The 20,218-nt window shown below is 50.3% G+C and overlaps 2 protein-coding genes across 2 annotated transcripts; both read right to left on the bottom strand.

Annotated features, from left to right (window-relative positions):
* Positions 1-1,015: 1,015 nt before the first annotated feature.
* On the bottom strand, positions 1,016-1,651 carry LOC34622349. Its single transcript, XM_026337883.1, has one exon. It carries the CDS (start codon positions 1,640-1,642, stop codon positions 1,016-1,018), a length of 627 nt encoding a protein of 208 aa, XP_026193668.1. The 5' UTR covers positions 1,643-1,651.
* An 8,251-nt stretch (positions 1,652-9,902) lies between these two features.
* LOC34622347 (exportin-7-B) lies at positions 9,903-18,290 on the bottom strand. The gene is made up of 16 exons (XM_026337882.1): positions 18,198-18,290; positions 17,119-17,365; positions 16,450-16,500; positions 15,572-15,841; positions 15,011-15,243; positions 14,761-14,782; positions 14,297-14,564; positions 13,848-14,060; positions 13,606-13,699; positions 12,946-13,133; positions 12,257-12,450; positions 11,843-11,919; positions 11,195-11,353; positions 10,729-10,807; positions 10,204-10,327; positions 9,903-10,008 (listed from the first exon to the last, which is right to left on the bottom strand). The coding sequence occupies exons 1-16, from the start codon at positions 18,288-18,290 to the stop codon at positions 9,903-9,905; spliced, it is 2,418 nt and encodes an 805-aa protein (XP_026193667.1).
* Between the last annotated feature and the right edge of the window lie 1,928 nt (positions 18,291-20,218).

Below are 20,218 nucleotides of genomic sequence, written 5' to 3'. Positions count from 1 at the left end.
GTATTTCGTTCTCTGTCGGAGCACTTTTATGAGCTCCCGAAATGTTTTACGAGGCTCTGCGCCCTCCGAATGACAAGCGGCTGCTTACAAGCCAAACGTTGTAGCAAATCCTGCTGTGTTTATAAGAGCCCAGGCACTTTACAGCAGCTTTGGTGACCGTCTCTGTACGCGGATATATTCACACCATCAAAGTGCGGTTTCTAGCACTTTTGCGTGCCCAAGGATTGTTTATGCGCATTCGCGCTTCTAATTATAGCGTGTTCAAGATTGCTCTAGACTATTGGGATGCATGTGAGAATCGGTCGGTTATTCATGGCGGTGCCTAACGAGTCGAACCCAACAAGACAGTGGCACACCTTGACAAATTGACCTCCTCGGCAAGGTTCATTCAGTCAGCATACACTTGGGCCCTCATTCCGGTGTAGCAACGGATCATTAAATACAGGAGAATACCCAGTTTACGTCACACGTACGCCGGAAAGGTACTACAACTACGGATCTATCCTATACATCCCTTGCAGTAGTGTTGGCATAAGCGTTGCTGCAACACCTATAAAAACTGTCATGGCGCCTCACAGGATACTCCTGTATGTGACTGTTCAGCCATATAGATTGTTAAGTGGCGAGAGAACGCGCTTATCTAAAGCTCCCCTAATCCAGCGACTTGTGTCAGGCACAGCGTGCAAGGGAAACAGCCAGGGCACAGGTTGCTTTACCTTTGCACCAGAAATAATGGAAAATGTAAAGGATGCAGCTTCGTAGGAGACACATACGAGAGCTCCGTTAACCAGCCATTTGCTGTTTTACGAGGAACCCATTCAAAAGAACTGATTTTCCAGCTCTCACGAATGTTTTGCTAGACTGGCTTTTTCAACTGCCGATGCTTAGAGCGGCCGTCTCTGCCTACCAAGAGAAACGCCACCCTACTGATAAAGGTGAAGCGTTAGGTGTGTCTGCACCGCTCCGGAGCTATCCACTGTGCCTGAAACTATAGCCCGCTGTAACTGGGTAAATGCTATGATGGATGCAATTCTGGATCACAGCTACAGCGTGCTCTGGGCCCGCGAGAGTGTTTCAGAGATTCGTCAGGCTTCGACCTTTCCCGAGAAAAGCCGTTTTTGTATGTTCTAGTGGTCTTCAGTTCTCCGTGGGGTCGAGTAAGCAGTGCCCGTAGTAGCTGTGTTTGAAGAGGAAGCGGTGTGCGACCAAACTTCGTCGTCAACCTGACGAGAAGCCTGTGCAGCTCCAAAAGAGGGTTTCCGAATACCATGCTGCTTTTAAGTAGTACCTGAATACATGCAACAAACCCTCTTTTATGGTCTCGCAGGTTCCCTTCTGATGTATCTGGGGAAGCATTGTGCCAAAGGTGTGCCGTCCCGTGGGGTGCCGTTGCCGAATAACATTTTCCCTTCCTCACCGTGGCCATCAGCGTTTCTACGTCGCTTTCCTTAAGATCACAAACAAATTCTATCAAATTATCGTAACGAAGGCCTCTCTGCAGGTCTCCTCTCATCAGCTCGAGAAGTCTATAAACCGGGTGCGGTGTTGTTGCACTTCCATTTGGCCACTCTGCTTCCCCACGAATTCCGGCAGCCGCAGTTTCCAGAAGATCGGAATACCACGCCTCCACGAAGTCAGCCATATCACTTTGGCGGCAGCTCTTTATTCTCTGCAATAAGTACATTTATTCAGGGCAGACATTATGCGTTTGAGTGGACTCTTACATAGATGCTACTACTAGAATATTTTTGAAAGAGAATGAGTCGATATTTCCACAAAGGCCGTATATGCAGAATTACTAAACAAAGTGCGCGTCCCAAAAAGGCAATCAATGGCTTCTCTAGTAATACTGTGTCCTTTATGACAGGGTCACAAGATTTGTATTACACTGCGCTACCTTTAAGGCGTCCACCGTCAGCTGCTGTGGGTAAAGCTTGTTGCTTCGTATATGCTGAATGAGGTAGAGGCGGGTTCTGGGGTCGAAGAATCCATGCAGATACTGCATGCCAAAAGCATAAAGTCAGGACTGCTATTTGAGAACATTCCGCGTGAATCACTAACTGCTATTTTCTGACCCAGGCAGCACGGCGAAAAACGACTGCATAGGCATAACTGTGCAGCACAGAGTGTTCCCTTGAAGCAAGACTAGTTATATGCCTACTCTCGTGTTGAGCAGAGCATTAAGCCTGCGTTTCGCATATTCACGGGCTTCCTCCCGAGCTCTGAGACCTTCCTGAAGAAAACGATTTCCAGAAGAAACGCACACTGTGAATAGACAGAACACGACACCACATGGCCCCTCAGTATTAGAGCACTAATAAATGTTAATTTGAAGGGAATTTACCAGAATATCGGATTACAAGTATACTGGAGTCGCGTAAGAGTCGTGCAAGAGCTAGGATTGCACCGTAGAATTTGTTGCCCCTGAAGTTTTTATTCCTAGTCTTAATTCACCAAGTAGAGATAACAAATGCAGCGTCAACTAACACTCCGACATGCATGACAGATAAAATAGTAGGCAGATTCCCACTATTTTTGGTAAAAATGAGCTGCTTCCTACAAGCTTTAAAAACGGATTCATCGTGTCTGTAAACAAGTATTTTACCTGTATTTTCTTTAGGGCATTTTCTGTGGCGGTCTTTCCGGGAGGCTTTCCTTGACATTCAGCCTTCCTCCAACTAAGCTGAAGATGTGGTAGCTGTACTTGCTGTTCTGGGAGCCACTCATTTTGTGTAAAGTCACAGCAAGACACAACAGTACTTCTGGTCCTTACACTACAATTTCTTGTTTACCACTTTCTTGTAGCCCTACAACAAAACCGTGTAGGATGTCCCCAGTGCCCATAAAACACATCCACAAAGGGCGTGCTCTATCAGACCAAGCCTCAATTTGTTGGTTGTTTCTGCTGTTTCTTACCAAGGCCTCCCGCGGAATTGGAAAGGTCGGGTTGCTGTATGGGAGACACAGCTGCACTTGTACATCGACTACCGACCATTTTTTCTGCTAGGTGGTGCAGCTGTTGCTGGATGACCTCAGTGGTGAGAGCGCCACTGATGGCAGCGGGCGCACTAGTGGGCATCACGCCCTCTATGTTGGACCGCATGCTGGTTGTAGATCTGCGCGGTCTACCGCTATGAGAAGGTCTCGTTGGCTTGTTAGCTACCCACCCTGCCATGTGGTCCAAATTCCTCGAAGTCCAGAAGGCATCGTCAGCCTCAGCAAGCACTTTCTCAAGCCTTGCAGCTGGCGAGGAGGAGACTTCCGAAAGGCTGAGACGGCTGCTGCTACGGAAAATTCCGTGACGAGCGTCATCTCCCTTATTTTTTGAAGCCATCGTAATACCTGCCGTTATTGCAAGAGAAAAGATTGCAGCGCCTGCTCTACATCTGTCTACCGCGGCAATTCGCCCTAGCGTTCCTTCTACTACTAGCTCCATTTGCTCTCGAGTCTTCGCTGTGGAGAAGGCGGAGGCAAAGCCCCCATTTTGTAGAAGTCACACTACCCTATCAAAGCTATGCAAAGATATCACGTGGCAATGTAGCATTCACGAGGAGGCGGTGTGACTGGAATTTCAACTTGCCCTCTGCTGCCTCGCTGGCTACCTCTTTGAGGCGTCGCTGCTGCTCGACATACTCCTTTAAGGTTAACAGCCGCCTTGTACTGCTCACGCAGGATGATAGGACGTGGTTGTTGATGGCCTCCAAATTTAGCCTGCAGAGTGAGACGCTGGCAGAAAAGACACTCCAAAGGCAGTGCGTACCCATTGCTACCGAAAACATCAGTGAACAAGCACGTCTCACTTGGGAATGGCGTGCTTAAGAAGATGTTTTGAAGATGGACCAGTAGAGCACTTCCTCGAGCTACGACAGAGGGGCGCTGGTGTAGGAGACGCAGCAGCGTTGGGAGAGGTGACTTTACTTTTCGCATTGTATTCGGTGTTCAGGCACCCGTTCGAACCGCTGAAAAAGCAGACCACACCTGCCTAACCTTAAAGGCACAAGGGTTACTCTCTGACGACTACATTGGACAGTGTACGATAATAGAGAATGCTCCCAGTAGGTGGTGAAGTGCACTTAATGCCCTGCTGGCATCAAGAAGGATCAATTTTGTTCGAAAATAACAGGCTAGTGCATTGAGGGCTGCAAAGCCCCTACACAGCAACTGCTGTACCCGCTGTTCAGGCAAATTAGTACTCGTACTTGCGAATATTACTCAAGGCTCATGGCCTTTAAGGGATTGTTTCCTCACCGGTACTTTTGGCTCATTCGGTGGCAGTAAGAACTTGGCGCGAGGCCAGGGGACTCTCCAGCCTCCTTATATTTGGCTGGCAGTACTGGATAGTGGCAGCCTGGAGATTCCGTGCTGTAGGATACGCTCAGATTAGATCGCCTCGAGGCGGCCTTGTTGCTTGAAAGTGCCCTACCCCCACTTTTTGCATCACCTGGTCTCATTGGGTGCAATTTACAGCGGCGGCCCGTCCCTGCCGCTTTGCCGCCTTCTTCCTTCTTATCACTCTCTGTACGTTTGCCTATTTCTTTGGCTAAGCCGATCTGACGGGGCACACGGTCGTCAAGACATTAACTGAGGCCGAATCGAAACGGGGCAGACACCTTACAATGTGCATGTCGGGCCGTTTGAGGCTCAGCACTGTGACTGCTGCTCTTGAAGAAAGTCACACTTTTGGTGTTTGAACGGGCCTCCAGAATTTTTCGGAAGGCAGCACATGTATTCTGTAGAATATGGGGCTGCCAGTAGTCTACTTTTTTCTTTTAAGTTGGGTCTGCAAGAAGCCTATCAGTTTTACAATCACGGCTAACCGTGTCCGCAAAGGTGGCGCTGGCAGGAGGACAGCTGGGAGGCCGCTGGAGTTGAACGGGGGCGTCTGGAGAAGTAAGGAACACACGCTTGAGAGATTCTTCTGCAAGTACACTGCCAGAGAACGCCGGACCGATGCTGCAAGGGCTCGACTCGTTGCTGTTGGAGTCGTCTTTAGCGGCGTTAGCGTAAGCACTTGAGTTGGACACATGTACAGCTTCCGGGACAGAGTACTTTTGGACTCTTTCCACTTCAGTAGTGGAACAAGAGCCTTCATGTGTGGCAAAGGCAAGCGGAAAGGCAGCCTTCACTTTGCGCGAAGAAGCAGATGACGACGCTAGCAGCTTTGACCGCGGCAGGGAATTTAAGCGCTTCCGATTCCTACGAGACAACAAGGCCTCAAAGACTCTGAATATCTCTCTGATTTTGGTGCTTAAATGCGCCTGCTCCGGATTCGGAGTAGTCCTAGCAGCACTGTCTTCGGGGAAATCCATGTTTGCGAAACATAGCCTAATGGGTGGGGGAAACATACGAATTAAAGTCCCGCGAAGCTGCACTAGCAGCCGCTGCTTGTTTCGCCACCTCTTCTATGGTAGCCATTACAGCGGGACCCCACAGTCTTGTTTTAGGTGTACCGATGCCATTGAACTCTCGTGAGGTAAGGGGTGCCAGGCGGGCAGCCTCATGAAATGCCTCGCATGCAGCTCTCGCTGTGGCGGCGAGCCCTTCCGCTGGGCTTAAACACTCTTTTTCGTGGATGCAGCAGCATACAGAACGGCCCCGAATGGCCTGCGTGCACAATGCCACAGAAGTCCGGCTTTATGTTGTCTGCTCATCAGTTGTTCTTCACTGATGGTTTAAGCAGATCCTGTGTGGATTGTGGCCTGGAGGAGTCTCTCAACCCTAGCAGTGAGACCGCTCTGTACTCAAACGTAGAGTATGTTGGAGACATCTGGGATGCTGCACCTTGTTTTTGGCTACTCTTTGTCGCGCAAGTGCCGTCTTAATAACTCTGTATTCTTCAGTCCAGCGGCCCTTTACAGACGCAGAGGTTCGGGGAGTCTGAGGGTTGAAAAGCCGCAGGGACTGAGTATCTGCGGCCCTGGTGTCTGATGCGTCTAGTCTATCCGACGCTGTGCCCGTGTGCGCCTCCGCCTCTGACGGGCACGAAGATCTGTCCTGCAGAAGTCAGCAGAAGTCAGCGACTCTTTGCATTTACACCCTTAGGTCAGCCTCCCCTGGATAAATATTGGCTTTACGATTCTATGGACTTCGTGGGGCTTATGCTAGTGTCCCTCTGTTTCCTTCAGCAGGTATTTAGAACCTAGAGGGAGTGCTGAGCCCCTCACTAAAATAATCGCTGTATAGGGGGCTTCTAGTATTTTTGTGCGTACAACAAAGTTTTGAACGAATATCATTAGTAGAAACACAAGCTAAATTGAAATAACCCTAGGTTTTAGACGTTCAGGGGGTACTTACCGGAGGTAACGCTTCCATCAGAGCTATAAACGGGCCGCCCACAAGCTGACATATGGCTGACTGAGTAAGACGGTCCACCAGTTCCCCTCCAGCAAGGAGCGTTTGGCAGTTTCTACGACTCTCCTGTAGTAGCTGCTGATGCCCAGTGCTGTCCATCCCACATGCAGATTTGCAGAGGCTACAAAAATCAATCTCCTAAGCGATACGATTGAATATATGAGTGGATGCGCAGACAGAGTCACTGTCAAGTTTGCTACCGCGAACAAAACCGACTCAAACAGTGCAAATGAAAGGTCCTACAGCCTCTCTAATTTGACCATGCACATTCCTGGGTTCTGGTTGAGTTTGGGGATGGCGACATGACCCACAAATGTGTAAAGGATGACGAGAGAACTGTATGCATGACATTATTGCGCAACGAGAAGAAAGAAAGCAGCGGTTAAGCTTGGATTGAATAAGCAATATAAGATCCAGGAATCGAAAGTATTCATGTGGATATGTGTGCCTAACTTAAGTGCTGCTAAGAAGCTCCCTGTGTGTGAGTGAGGGTAGCTTACATGTTCTGAACCGCTTCCAAAAGAGGGCCAAGCTCCGGTCGTGCACTTATGGCTACTCGGAAAAAATGATAACGCCAAAGGTATCACTGCCAAGCTGTTAGTACACTACATAAAGATCCTGAGCTGCATGATAATACGAAATCTTTAAACCTTTTCGCCTGTAGGAAAGCCTTCAAGACGGGTAAGCTCTTCATTTAATTTTTTCCTCTACCCATAATATACTGGAAATTTGTTCTATATGCTTTCGAGTGCCCTGGCAAAATATCTCAACCAGCAGCAAGGTTCCCGTTAAATGCTCAAGACCAATGCACTTATAGAGCTCTGTACAGCATCGCTCACAGCCGTAGGGGAGCTTAGTCACGTGTTTAGGGCAGTGCGTCAACGAGAACCCAAAAGATAAAGCATGTTTGACTTTGCGACTGTAGTGGCCGTGGTTACAATTGTAGCGCTGCAATCGGAAATATGACTCAGCCCAACACTCCTGGAGGTGTTGATGGCATTATTATGCGCTGTTGTTTTACCATCTGTAGTGGCACACATTTATTTTTATTGCTTTGGCGAATTTCTCTGCGTTTACAAATTACTAGACTTCTCCTGGAGCCCCATGCTGCGCGGGGCTGCTCGAGCGAGCGCTTGTTTTCTTGGTTGCGCTGCAGTGAAAGCACTACACGAAAATTCTGTGCAAAGTCATGAGTAAAATAGAAGTTTAAGCTATGCTTCATGGCATGGGATTGGGGGTTTCAGGTGGCAAAATGTGTCTTCTCTCGGGGGCCGCTGAAAGGTGATCAGTGGTAGTTGATCGAGAACTGTTCCTCAAGTACCTTTCTACAATAATATGACGAACAGTAGGATATTTTTAGAGCTCTTGAGTGCTCACAACTCCGCCTATGTGTATATTTGCCCTTGTGAGCTCCTGAGACATGGCACACCGCACCTTTCGTAACATGGCCGTTTTATTCACATGCGTAGCGAGTCCGCCCACGTAGCTAGGGCATTTGTGGTGTATAAAATTTTGTATCAGCACCTGAGTAACATTTGATCGTTACTTAGAAAGCTGTATAGGGCTGAGATTAAGATTATCTAATAACAATCAGCACCACTGGCTGATGCCACAAATATATGGAACAAGTCTGCTAAATGGCTGCTCACTGCATTTTCACTTCGTGGTATAGAAGTAGATGTTCACAATTGATTGATGAGATGAAAAAGTCTAGGGTGCACCAAAGCCGTACCGTCATACAGGCGTGGAGAAAGCAAAGCAGTGTGCTTGTTTTGTATTTCGTCCACGCATGCATAACTTGTGTGGCCCTCACGGAGCTAGAGGGTAGTGAATGTTTGACTAGTTACTCAGTTACATATATTACTGGCATGAGCCGTGGTATGCGGGCATCAATTAGTTATTTTCAATTTGGCCTCGGCTCGAACACGAAGCAGTGGCTGCAAAGACCTGCTGCGCTGATTGTACAATTGATACTCAGTACTTTGGGACATGTTCTACTAGCCCTCTTGAAATTTCTTTTTCACAGTGCGGGCCGAGTCCAAAAAATGTACCCCACGGCATGGACAGCGAGATTATTCCTATTGGTGATGGCATGTAGAGGAAAGTGTCGGCCACTCATGCACACGGCTAATTCGCATAGATCATACGCTTTAGATGGAGCATGCTGGTATAGATATAAGCCACTTCGCACGAAAGTAATAGAAAACTTGAACAAAGAAGAATACGTAAAACCTTTTTAAATATACAAATAGAATTCTCTGGGATACGCTGAGCAAAGCCTTCTCAAGTGATATCCAACAGCTTAATGTTGCTTTTTGGCCTACTGCGCTGCCGTTGACGGGGTAGGTTACGCCTTCTCATCTTCTAGTACACTGAAAATATCTAATTAGGAGTTTATCTAAGAATTGGCTTTATGGTCCGGCTGCTCATACGTTTTTTGTCGCAAAGTAGAGTTGGGTCAATATATTGTTGTCGACATGTGCGCGGGTGGCCACGTGCAACTGGGTGTTTAAATGCTCGGACTGTAGGAAATACATCACTGCGCACCCTTCCTGTCCGTTTCCTGGTATGCCGCACCCCTGATGGCTGAGAGTGAGGTGAGGGAGCTCTCTAGGGAAGACATCTCACGACTTCCTACAAAATTTTGTATCGGGGTCGACGCTAGAAGGGTTTCGTAGGGAGCCCCTAGTTGGAGCGCTACACTAGCTCGATCCAGGAATCGCATGCGTAGCGAAAAAGAATATTCGAAGGACATTTTCGTTGTGCTTCCGCAGCCAAAGCCTGAAAGGCGGTTGCTGTTTTACCGCAGCAACTGCTACGGCACAGCCACCCACGCTGGTTGTATCCCTGCTAGTCCAGTGTCCAGTTTATCCCCGCTATGCGGAGTCCCTGAGGAGACGCTAGAGGACTAAAGAGAGAACTCTGTGCATGCGGTGACGCGCCAGCAGCAGAAGTTGCAACAGAGAAGGCTCTGAACCAGTGGGGCTCTGCATTGCTATGGTCTGTTGCTGTTTGTTTGCCGCTGATGCCGTTGCCTTTGCCGCAGCAGCAGCTCTGCTGCAGCAGCATACACAGGATGTGATGTGCTGCCTGAAGGAGGCACTCACTCCCGTAGGCCTCCGTTTGGGCCGGAGGGCAGACAGAGAGACACTAAACCGTTCAGTGCGCTGATCTTCACACCCCGCAGGAGACACACCGCAATGGAAGGAAACGCCTCTCTCAAAAACTTAGAAACTAAAGGAGAACATTTTCCGGATGTCGTGGGCGAAGTGGTAAAGGTTCCGCATGAACTTGTCCTACCACAACAGATCGGAAACAGTAGTGACCATGCAATTCATTACCCAGGTATGTAAATGGAAACAAATGTGCACAAAGAAACGTAGCGCCACGACAAAGGCCATTGCATGAAAGAGAAACAAACGAAGAGGCAACACCGACTTTATCCGCAAATATCATACGCTTAAACGCTCGAGCCGTGGCTTTATACTTAGCGCCTATCGTAGAGCTTCTAAACAATTGAAAGCTCAAGAATAAGAACACAGGATGCACCACTACCCGCAAGAAGATGAAGTTGTAGTGGTTTTATAAGTTACTTTATTTGCAGTCTCCAGGTCATCTTCGATGTTTAGCATCAATGCTGTAAAAAACCCCTCTACTCTGCAGCAAAAAAACACGAAGTGAGATCCAACAAATGATATACTACCGCACTCCAGCTGAACAGACGCAATTTACGAACTACCTGGCGGGAAAAATGTGTCAGAGAGAAATTCAGTAAAGTTTTATATAGGCCAGGAGGACGCATAGAGGACGCAACACGGTATCACAGAGGCTCAAGCTTGAGGTGCGCCTTACTGAGGCCTCTTGGCTTCTATTTGCTGTTCGATTATTTGCTGTTTGAGCTTTAAGTATTCGTTCTCTTGCAGCAGAATCAACCCCAGTAAGACGCCTGAGATGGCGAACAAGTTGGGAAGCTGGCCTGAATCAAAGATGGGGAGGCAGAAAAACCAGTTCGCGTCGTATGGGCATATGCGCATTCATGAGGGTATGTGTGTGTGTGTGTGTGTGTGAATGTGTGTCTGTTTTTGTCTGTCTCTGCGTGCGTGTATATGCCGAGGCGCTGCTACAAGATACAATTATACTGAGTAATTACACAAATTAGCGTGCATGCAAGAGTATTTAAGTGCATAAACATTAGGAAAGCTGCAAGTGAAGAGTTACGCATGCATCCAGCAACCGAGATATCAGGTACTTGCAGGCGTGTGCCCCTTCCCATGCATGCGTCTAAGGTCATCCAAAGTCATTGAAATACGCGTGACAGTATGCATGCACGGGTACCAAGGGCAGGCAGGCACTGTGCATGCATGCAACTATACGAACCCGTCATAAGGAGTTGGAAGATGAGCTGCAGCATTCGGGGAAGACTGCCTGGTTGGGCTTCTAGGAAGGCGCGCACGGCCTGAACAAGGACAAGCACGACAGGCATAAAATGCAAACCTCGACATGAGCACAATGTGGTATCAATGTTCTGACTAGGAAAAAAGCCCACGCGTGCCCTTTGCTTGGACTAATGGCAATGTAGCGCAGGTGCATGCACTGAAGTGAAGCGCTTGTGTAGGAAAAGCAACTCTCGCCAAAAAGCAAGTTCTGCGTCACGGGGTATTCTGGGGAAAGCATTTAGACCCGATGCAAATGCACGAAAAGAATAAGGACTCCTACTGGACTGTAAATCATGGAATCACAAAAAACCTCTTGGATGCTGTCTGCGGCGCTATGATCTATGCCTAGCAAGCGGTTGCTCCCTGCAGCTGGGGTGTAGGGACGCCGAAGAAAACACAAGGCGTACGGTGCCTTCCTTCTCCTCAGAGTTTCTGTATCTAAAGATGAACTCCACAAAGTGACCTAATGTTGCACAGGACTGCATCAACACTGTTTCCTGAGCACAGAGGCCGTCTTCCACGCATCGCAGCAGCTGCGCTAGATGGGCCGGTGGCAGCTCTAAGATCTGCATGCACATATAACACGCACACACATACATATATATATACATATACACACATATACACATACACGCACACATACACACATACAAGCCACGAGTTTAATGCTACAAAAAGCAGTCTACAGGACAAAAGGGGGCAAAAAACTTGAAAAGCACACGCGAGACGCGCCAAACGAGGTCTGGACGCTTCCCCACCAGATGCTTCAAAGGCAGGAACAACGCGAGACACAAAAGCAGCTCGATTTGGCAAGACTACACACTGGACACACCGAGCAGCTGTGGGCAGGCCAAGCGAATGAAAGGCTGTACGACAGACTCGAGCGTTGGCGATGCGTATGCAGTCTACGCGACAGCCCAGACGCTAGAGAAACAAGTGCTGGCGGGAGGATGGACAGTGCAGCCAACATGCGCATGCGGCGAGAGTGCAAGACACGCTATGGAGGGCTTGAGGAAGAAGGCACAGGGAGCTAAAGCTGCAACTAAGAAACTGACGTGCTGCATGAACGACTCCGTAGCAACCTCGAGGAAGGAATACACCGGCCTCAGCGACTTCAAATAGGCCATCAAATCTGAGACATCACACCGCCGCATAGTAAAATACCATTCGCCAGCGCCGCTTACAAGGCCTGATGACACATTTGGGCGGGATCCTTCTGGTGGTGTAGCCAAGGGTAAGAACTACGCGAGTGTCTCCCCCCACAGGTTGCATTTGTACACCTCGCACATATATATATATACACATACTTCCCATCAACACATTTGCTCCCGCACAGATTCCGGAGAGTATTTCATTCACAGGCCAGCAGGAGCTGCGTGTGCGCAGAGCGCCACCAGGCAGCAAGCCTGCTTGTAGAGATCACTCGAGTAGATCTCGCTCAGAGCACGGGAAGGCGGGAGCAACCTTACCGTCTTGGGGTATTGCAAGACACATCTGCAAAGCCAGGCGAAGCGAGTCGTTGAGCACTGTATCTCCGTAAACTTCAAAGACTTCATAGTGGCAATAGTTGCCGCTGATGATGTTGCTGAGAATCTGTAGAGCCACCGCCATGCCCTTGTACTTTTCCTTGTACGGATCCGTGAACTCCTGTTTCTGCAATATTCTGCGAGCGAACGGAAGAGCAAACAGACAAGACTGCTGCATTCAGCGCCACATGCGGGTGCGCATGTTACTAATGCAACGGGATATATACACACACACACCCCTGAACCCGTCCAGAGAAGGTCGCCGCGCGTGGCTAAAGGCTATTTTTTTCGAATGCTCCCATGAGTGTAAAACGACGACGACGAAAGGAGGGAGGATGCAGAGAAGATTGACCGAGCACCACAGAAAGCGGCATGATTATGAGCACGAAGAAACATCACAGACCGTGGAGCGCATGCACAGAATACACAGCGAGACGCATACTGGGCAAAGTACAGCAAGCAGGAGGCGGCATCCCCCGGCTACATTAGGGCAGGGGTATACACCCCTCGAAGACCTTCTACTCGAAAAGCCAGCAGCACAGTATCGCTACTCGTAGCGGCATGCACACATCGCAGCAGCGGCCAAGAGGAATCTACGCCTACCGCAAGGCCAAGAAAAAGAGGCCGCTCACCTGTTACCGTATTTGAGCACTACACTCGACGCCTCTTTGAAGAGCCGGATGCCATTGGCAGAAGACTCAACAAACTGAATCCTGCCGCCCCCTCTATTGCTCACAAAATCGGCAATAAACTTCAAAAGGGGCACCAACACTTCCGCATCATCCCACCACGCATCCGCGGCCCAGCTGAAAATCGCCATCTGGACGCCGACACACATACATATATATACATACATATATACATACATATACATATGTGTATATTGACATATTTTATGCATGCAAACACACATTTCATATATACATACATATACATACATATATATATATATATGCATCTATATATATAGACATATTTTATGCATGCAAGCACACATTCGCGCGTGTGCGCGTGCGAACTCGGGAGGTCACTTCCCAGACATGGCCTGATCAACGCATATACCCCCCTAAGAAGGAGCACTAAGAAGATTCCCTGCCCTCTCTAAGGCCAGCTGTGAAAAACTGGCATCAGGCTGCGAAGCGGCGCGCGTGTGGCTCGAGAAGAAGGGTCCTCCCAGTGGCATGTTCTCTCGAGAAGACCGCCGCTAGCTCATGGAATACGCTTGGCTATCCAGATTCTTTAGAAAGCTCTGAGGGAAAGTGCAGCCTCTTTTTCGAGGAAGAAGCCCTCACACGTGTGCTGCCGTTGATCTTCTTCCATGGCGACATCAACCAATCAAAGAGGACGGTGTAGGTGGCGTTGTTTCCTGAAGCGAAGCTCAAGCCTCTGAAGCAAGTTCGACAAACACGTTTCGCATTGCATTGCAGCATTGTCAGGCCTGCAACAAAGCCTGCACTCTGCCTTGGGGCAGACGACTTTCCAAGAAGCCGTGCAGGGGGACGAGCCAAAAAGGTCAGTCATCTGCCTTGCACACCTTAAGTCTCGCACGAGACCAATCAAGGGGTCTCTGCAGAGTGGATTGCGGATCGACTGCGGATTACGGCCCTCATCTGTTTGCTGCCAGAGGGACAGGAAGATGGCATCCATGGGCTGCACGAACTGCTCAAAAGAGACGGCTGCTTTTCGCTGCTGATAGAACAAGAGCGTTCCCAGTGTCAAATAATAGGTCGTCCGAAGCCGCGAGTATCTGGGAAACACCCCAGCGCACAAGAGGTGAAAGAGACAAAAACAGGCGCAAGAATCATACAAAACCACGTCCTCCACAAGCAGAAAGAAGACGCTCAGCGCCGAAGGACGAAACGGCAGCCGAAACGTCTCTTCCCTTCCCTTTCCCTTCTCTCCGATAGGGGACTAGGCTACACAAGGCAGCGCATGCAGCAGCAGCAGCAGCAGCACGAGGAGGAGAGTGCTGCGTGCGCTTACCTGCGCATCGACAAGAATTTGAACTCCACGTTGCAGTGATTCGTCAGGAAGTAGCCTCCGGTGGGGGTTTCCAGGAGAAGTCGCCCCGTGACGATAAGTTCCGGTGCTCTCGATATCCAATGTACAATATGCACACCGGCTACGAACTCAAACAGCAAATCCATCGACTTCTTGATACACTCCGGCATCTCCACGCGGTGCTGCAGGTTGAATCCAATCTTGCTGACAAGTGTTGCAACCACTGCCTTGTCATCCGCCGCTCCGAGAGCTGCACGTAGATACATACCCAAAAACACAGAAGCGAAAAGCGGCTTGAGCGTTGCGGGAGAGACCAAGCAAGACGCAGTGTGTGAGTGAACCACTGAGACGGCCAGCGATTGCTCAGTACCCTTGTGCGCGCGTAGGCAGGCCGTATCAGAAAAAAATCCCCCTCCACCCCTCTACAAGCCAGAATAGATGCACACCAAAAAATCCCCCTCCACCCCTCTACGAGCCAGAATAGATGCACACGAAGCTGTTCGCATGGCCTGCGGATCTACAAGAAATAGAGAAGGATGGAGGGGAGGCAGGATGGATGGGGGAAAGGATGGCTAGAAGTAAGGAAGGGAATAGGGATAGGAGGGAGAAAGGAAGGATGGGCATGTTTGCAGCAGTCGTCCATGCGTGCTGAGCTCCTATGAACTTCTGCAAAGTCGTAGATTGTGCCAACGTAACCCTCGGTGCTAAGCGTGGGCGACGGCCGCTTGCTGTACCTGTTGCGAAAGCGCTGGTGGTATCCTGCTTGCGAGCGAACTGCCCGATGAAAAGCTTTCTAAACTGATCGAGGAAATACAGGAAGGCGAGCTCGAGAGTCTCGGGTGCCTCTTCGCACTTTGTTTCCTCGATCAGCGTCAACACCAACTTGGACAGCCCTGCGTTCGCCATCTGCACGGTTTCTGAGGAGGCGTCTGTGTTTGCAGGCAGCATGCACATGCGCACAAACGTCAACGTCCCATACGTGCATCACCGTGCAGCATGCATCTCTAGAAGCCTCCAACCAGCCACAGACACCTTCATGGACACACACGCCCCCTTTTCGATGCGAAAAGCTGTGCGCTGTCTGTGCTCCTCGAAAGAAGCCAGTTGGCACGTACGAACGTCGCCAACTGTTGATTTCTCAAGCAAGCGTTCTTCCGTCAAAAACATGCACAACACATCATGCGCATGCGCTAAAGCTCAAAAGCTGCAGCCCTTTGCTCTCTGAAAAAAACCAATGCGTGTAGAGACACCCGAGACTTTGCCCACCCTCGACATGGACATCGGGGAGTCTCCCCGTCCAGTTGCTGCCAACAAGAGCTCCAATTAAATACACCAGCCACGTGATCTTCTCCTCGAAGACTTTTCGGTTGATCTCGCCGCTCTGAGCCTTGGCTTTTGTTTCCTCGAATAACTCGTGCACCATGCGCGCGGTCTTCGTGTAGCGACACCTCGCCAGCTGCGACAACACCTCCAGCTGCTCCTGCCGCAGCACCTCGTTGTTTAAAGGACTCTCCCAGTCGCAGTTGTCTGCGCAGCAGCACTCTCGCAGGCAGGCACTTCCAAACGCGCCTCCTCACGCTACAACAAGGGGTCTTGCTGCTGGCGAAGCCTCAGCCGCTGCCCCCCCCTCCCCCCCTTACGACACAACCCGTTACAACAACTCCCAGACGCTAGGGAGCCTACAGAAACTCCCCAAGACAAAAATAAACTCCACGTTTTGCGAACTGACTGGATGTCCATCCACCGTGGACGTGCAAAAAGCCAACCCCGGCCGCACACTACGTGCAAGCGCTGATCCTTGCACAACAAAAAGCCTCAAGGCGCCACATGCAGCGAGAGAGAGACTCGCTAGCAGCCTTAAAAGCGCCGTAAGCGCAATCTAAAATCCTTATTTCCAATGCCTATCCTGGGCATCCGTAGCAGAAGGGGGGCCTCCCCCCCTAGCAGCTAGCTGCTGCGTGTCTGTCTGTACGTCTATATCTATCTGTCCATGCATGCATGCAAATGTACATATATACATATATATATGTATGGCGTAACGCCAGAACACACACACATGAAACACGCTATCAGCAGAGCTGGCCCTCTGCTTCAGCCTCTCTCTACCGCGCTTTCTCTGTCTTGTTCTGCCTTACCGGCGTCTTCTGCGATGGCTTCCGCTACGCACATGCGACTCATGATGAATGCAGCCGTAATTCTTTCAATGTACAGCTCGAGGTCCTTAGGAACTCGCTGTTTGTAGAAGAGGAGCGGCGAAATCATATGCGCCCATACCCCTAGGAGGTAGTGCTTGCTGTTCGGCATGCGCTGCCACGACTTGAGACTCTCCATGGTGAAATCGAAGAGGTGTTGGGGAAACTCTCTGAAAGGTTCCGACGCGCAAAGCTCGCTGAGATGGTGCGAGGTATTGACTTTTCCGATAAGGCGGCAGAATTCGTGGTAACACATGTCATCTGTCAGACCCGTCCTCGTCTTGATGATCTGGAAGGTTCCCAGGATCAGCTCGCCCATATACTTGTTGCGGGTGGCTGTGGTTTCGAAGAAGGATCGACGAAATGCAGAAATCAGCACCAGACACGACAAACAAAGCCTCGCGCATTCTACACGGGGCCTATGTGGGGTCTTCTGCCAGCAGGCGTTGTAAAGGCTGAAAAACATCCTAGGAAACGTCTCCTCTCTGAAGTCGCTCCAGCCTTGGGGAATCATCACAGTGTTTTGTTCGTCCGTGGTGTCGTCTGCCATGGTCCCCATGAAATCGAAAGAGAGACAATTGAGCGCCAGCTGCAGCACTTGCTTCAGCAGTCGCGTCTCCTCCTCATCGTTGGGAACTCGAATAGCTCCTGCATCGAATTGCTGCAGTGTCTTTACCGCAACCTGCAGAATTGACGGTAGAGCTATGTCTCGAAAAGAAAAAGCCACCCTACGGAGACGCGACATGTGCGACCCTATCTTGGGTTGCATCTCTTGCGTCAACTCCGTGTAAATATACAAACCTACTACCCAGTGAGCCGTTGATGCGCTCAAGAACAAACCAACCTGCTCCAGAATTTTCTGTATCATCCGCACAAAACAAAGATACATAAATAGTTGAGGAATAGAGACAGATACATCAAAAATTGATGGGTAGAGACAGATGCACTAGATGGTAACATACACAGACATACAGATGCACTAGATGGGTAGAGACAGATACACTCGATGGATAGAGACAGAGACATTGCTAGCTAGACCAATACATACATAGAGATCACAAAGCTAGCTAGGCCAATACATACATAAATACACAGGCACATCGACAGACAAGCACGTAGACAGACAGACAAAACATGTTTTATGACACACGGGCAGTCGCTTTTCCGAGCGACGGGAAAGAAACAAGAACTATCCCGCCAGGCATGCGCAATCGACATGTCATATCCGAAAAGCCCCTTTGCAGCTGCAAAATTTCCGCCGGATGTGCAGTTGCTGGACGCTTTTGCGCCTTTGCGCGAGAGAAGTCGCTGCCGCATGCGCGTGCCTCCGAAGCGTGTAAAAATCGGTGAAACTGTTTGTAATATGTAAGCAGCGGCATCTGGTGTAAAGAGCTCACCTTATCCACGTCTTCAAACCATGAGAGTTTGACAATGCGGCAGAGCAGGCGGATGAGGTGCCCCAGGATTTCATGGGCGTTGTGTAGGAGGTCAGCGCTACGCTGATACAGGTAATTCAGGAGGAAATTTCGCGTTTCTTCCTTTTGTTTGTCGGAGATCTGACCCCAGTAACGCGTGAAGAGGTTCATAAGCCCTGAACTGGCGAAGAGCAAGGCCTGTAAGTTCGAAGAGTGCGCGAGGACAGCCTGCAGCCTCGGCATGTTTTCCGGGTTGTTCACGAGAGGCAGCAGCACCTTGTGCGCTTCGTTTTGCTCCTCCTTGCTGCCACCTCCATAGAAGGCCTGACACAGCAGTTCGAGCTGCTGCACTTCGGCGAGATCCGCCATTGTTCTACTGCTGCGAGTGAGCGGGGGGGAATGCGAAAGAGACACAAGACGATCTGGCCTACTGAGGGGGTTTTCCCATGGCACTCGAGGCTTCGCAGAAAGAAAGCAATCCGAAGTTGGTGCCGCTGGTAGGAAGGGGGAGGAGAAGGAGAGGCGAGGCTCTGATCAGGGGCTGGTGGGCGCCCTTTGCATGCTGGGAGTGGAGTGGATGCAAAAGTGCTTGGAGGCAGCCACTTGTGGGAAGCGGCGGAGTCTTAGCCTCGAGCACTCCGTCTGTCGGTGATTCGTGCTGATTCTGGCTGCACTGTCCTTGGAGCAGAAGAGGCGAAGCGACACTTTTGCGGTTCCGGAGGATACTTCCTCGGCACGACCGCCCCCTGCCGTCAGCAGCGTGTGCCCGTTATCTGTGCCGCGGGGAGGCCTTCAATAAACGCTAGGCAGGACGAGGGGGCCCTTAGATCCAGAAGAAGAAGAGGCCCTCCTGCGTAGGCCAGGACAGGGCGGTAGTAGTAGTACACGCGATAGGAAGCGCTGCAAAGCGAGGGCATACGCGGCAGGCGGGAAGGAAGGGGAGAGGAAGCCCCCAGAAGAGGACGGCGAAGAACAAATAGAGAAAATAGGCAAAAAAGAGCTCAAAAACACAAAGCAGCACTACTGTGGCGCCAGTGTTGTGGGAGAAAAGTTAGTTGTTAGGGGTTCAGGTTCGGCTGGCGGGAGCGTCACGCCGCCACCCCCCTAGCCGTGCAGCCATAAAATCAGATTTTATTTCAGGAATAAAGCCGTGAATATACAGAATGCGCAGCGCTGCGCAAGGAGAACTCTGCAAGACACGGCGCATGCAGCATTCCGCCTCGCATACGAATTCCCACGCCGCAGCCCTCGGCGGAAGGGTGCTTGCTGGATGTGTAGCGCCTCCGTTCGCTGTGGCAACAAATGGGCCCTTCCGAGGCCCTTCTCATGACTATTTATCTTGGCAATTTCCTCTAGGAGGGTTCTGATCTTCTTTGGCGCTTTCCGATAGTTGCGCCATGCAGCCTTGTGGAACGTTGTCACTTTGCAGAGATCTCCGCCACTGAGATGTGCAAGGATCGACTGCACGAGCAGCAAGAGCTCCGTCCTTCATAATTAGGTAGAGTGGAGTGAGTCCGAACTGATTAGTTTTGGGAAGCGCCAGGAAAGAGCTCGCTTGCGGCTCTACAGCACACATTCAGCCCTAGACCAGAGGTTGCCGAAATGGCCGCATCGTGCCGCATGCAGGGGTAGAGAGCCTCATCGGTCTCTCTGCCAAGCCTGATTTGTTGTAAGGGGAATGCTACACTTCATAAACAGCTGGAATGCTGACACCCTAGACGGTGGCTTAGTCCATAGGCACACACAGCCAGCCCAAACTTCCCTCTCCCAAAGGGTGCCATTTATTTGGCTGCTACCAGCCGCTTTTTTTTCATGCGCGTGCTCATTGTCGTGCTTCCTTCCCTTTGATGGATGCACCAGCCAAGGCTTACTTTGCGTCGTTCGTCTCTTTCGTGTGAGGGCCTTGCAGTGTTTCGCTATAAGTGGCAACAATGGGGCTTAACCCAGGAAAATATGCGTTGTATACGGCGTCCTCTCGAGAATTCTTGAACGGAGATGTTCCATAAAAGTGGCTGCATCGGGGGTTACAGTTCTTCGTGTGAAATGCTTCTCCTGGCTTTCGTTGAGATGCTCGCGAGCTGCACCAGCCGGTGCAGAGGAACAGGGAGTAAACAGTGGTGTACCTCTTGCCAGAGACTGATCTCCGGCTCCTTAAGATGAGCGAGGTTCGGGTGAAACTAGGGAAAAGGGGCTGTTCTTCCGAAGCAGCTGCACAGAGCAGTCTTGTGTGTTCACCTGGCGCAACGACGTCTTCTTAGCCCCCTTACGATACGAGGGCCTTGGTATTTTATGTCGGA

This window comes from Cyclospora cayetanensis, unplaced genomic scaffold, assembly GCF_002999335.1.
Source record: "Cyclospora cayetanensis isolate NF1_C8 unplaced genomic scaffold, CcayRef3 CcayRef3_contig_21, whole genome shotgun sequence".
In the NCBI taxonomy this organism is placed as follows: Eukaryota; Apicomplexa; class Conoidasida; order Eucoccidiorida; family Eimeriidae; genus Cyclospora; species Cyclospora cayetanensis.
The sequence above is the reverse complement of the archived record's forward strand: the minus strand, read 5'-3'. Positions and strand labels throughout refer to the sequence as shown.

Excerpts from the sequence above, each read along its gene's own strand:
- LOC34622349 (XM_026337883.1), bottom strand. The coding sequence starts at position 1,642 with ATGGCTGACTTCGTGGAGGCGTGGTATTCCGATCTTCTGGAAACTGCG.
- LOC34622347 (XM_026337882.1), bottom strand. The coding sequence starts at position 18,290 with ATGGCGGATCTCGCCGAAGTGCAGCAGCTCGAACTGCTGTGTCAGGCC. Across the intron at positions 17,366-18,197 it reads AGCAAAACGAAGCGCACAAG|AAAATTCTGGAGCAGGTTGG; the intron begins GTGCTGCTGCCT and ends CGGATGATACAG. Across the intron at positions 14,565-14,760 it reads GGGTGGAGGGGGATTTTTTG|CTCTCGGAGCGGCGGATGAC; the intron begins GTGTGCATCTAT and ends ATCTACGTGCAG.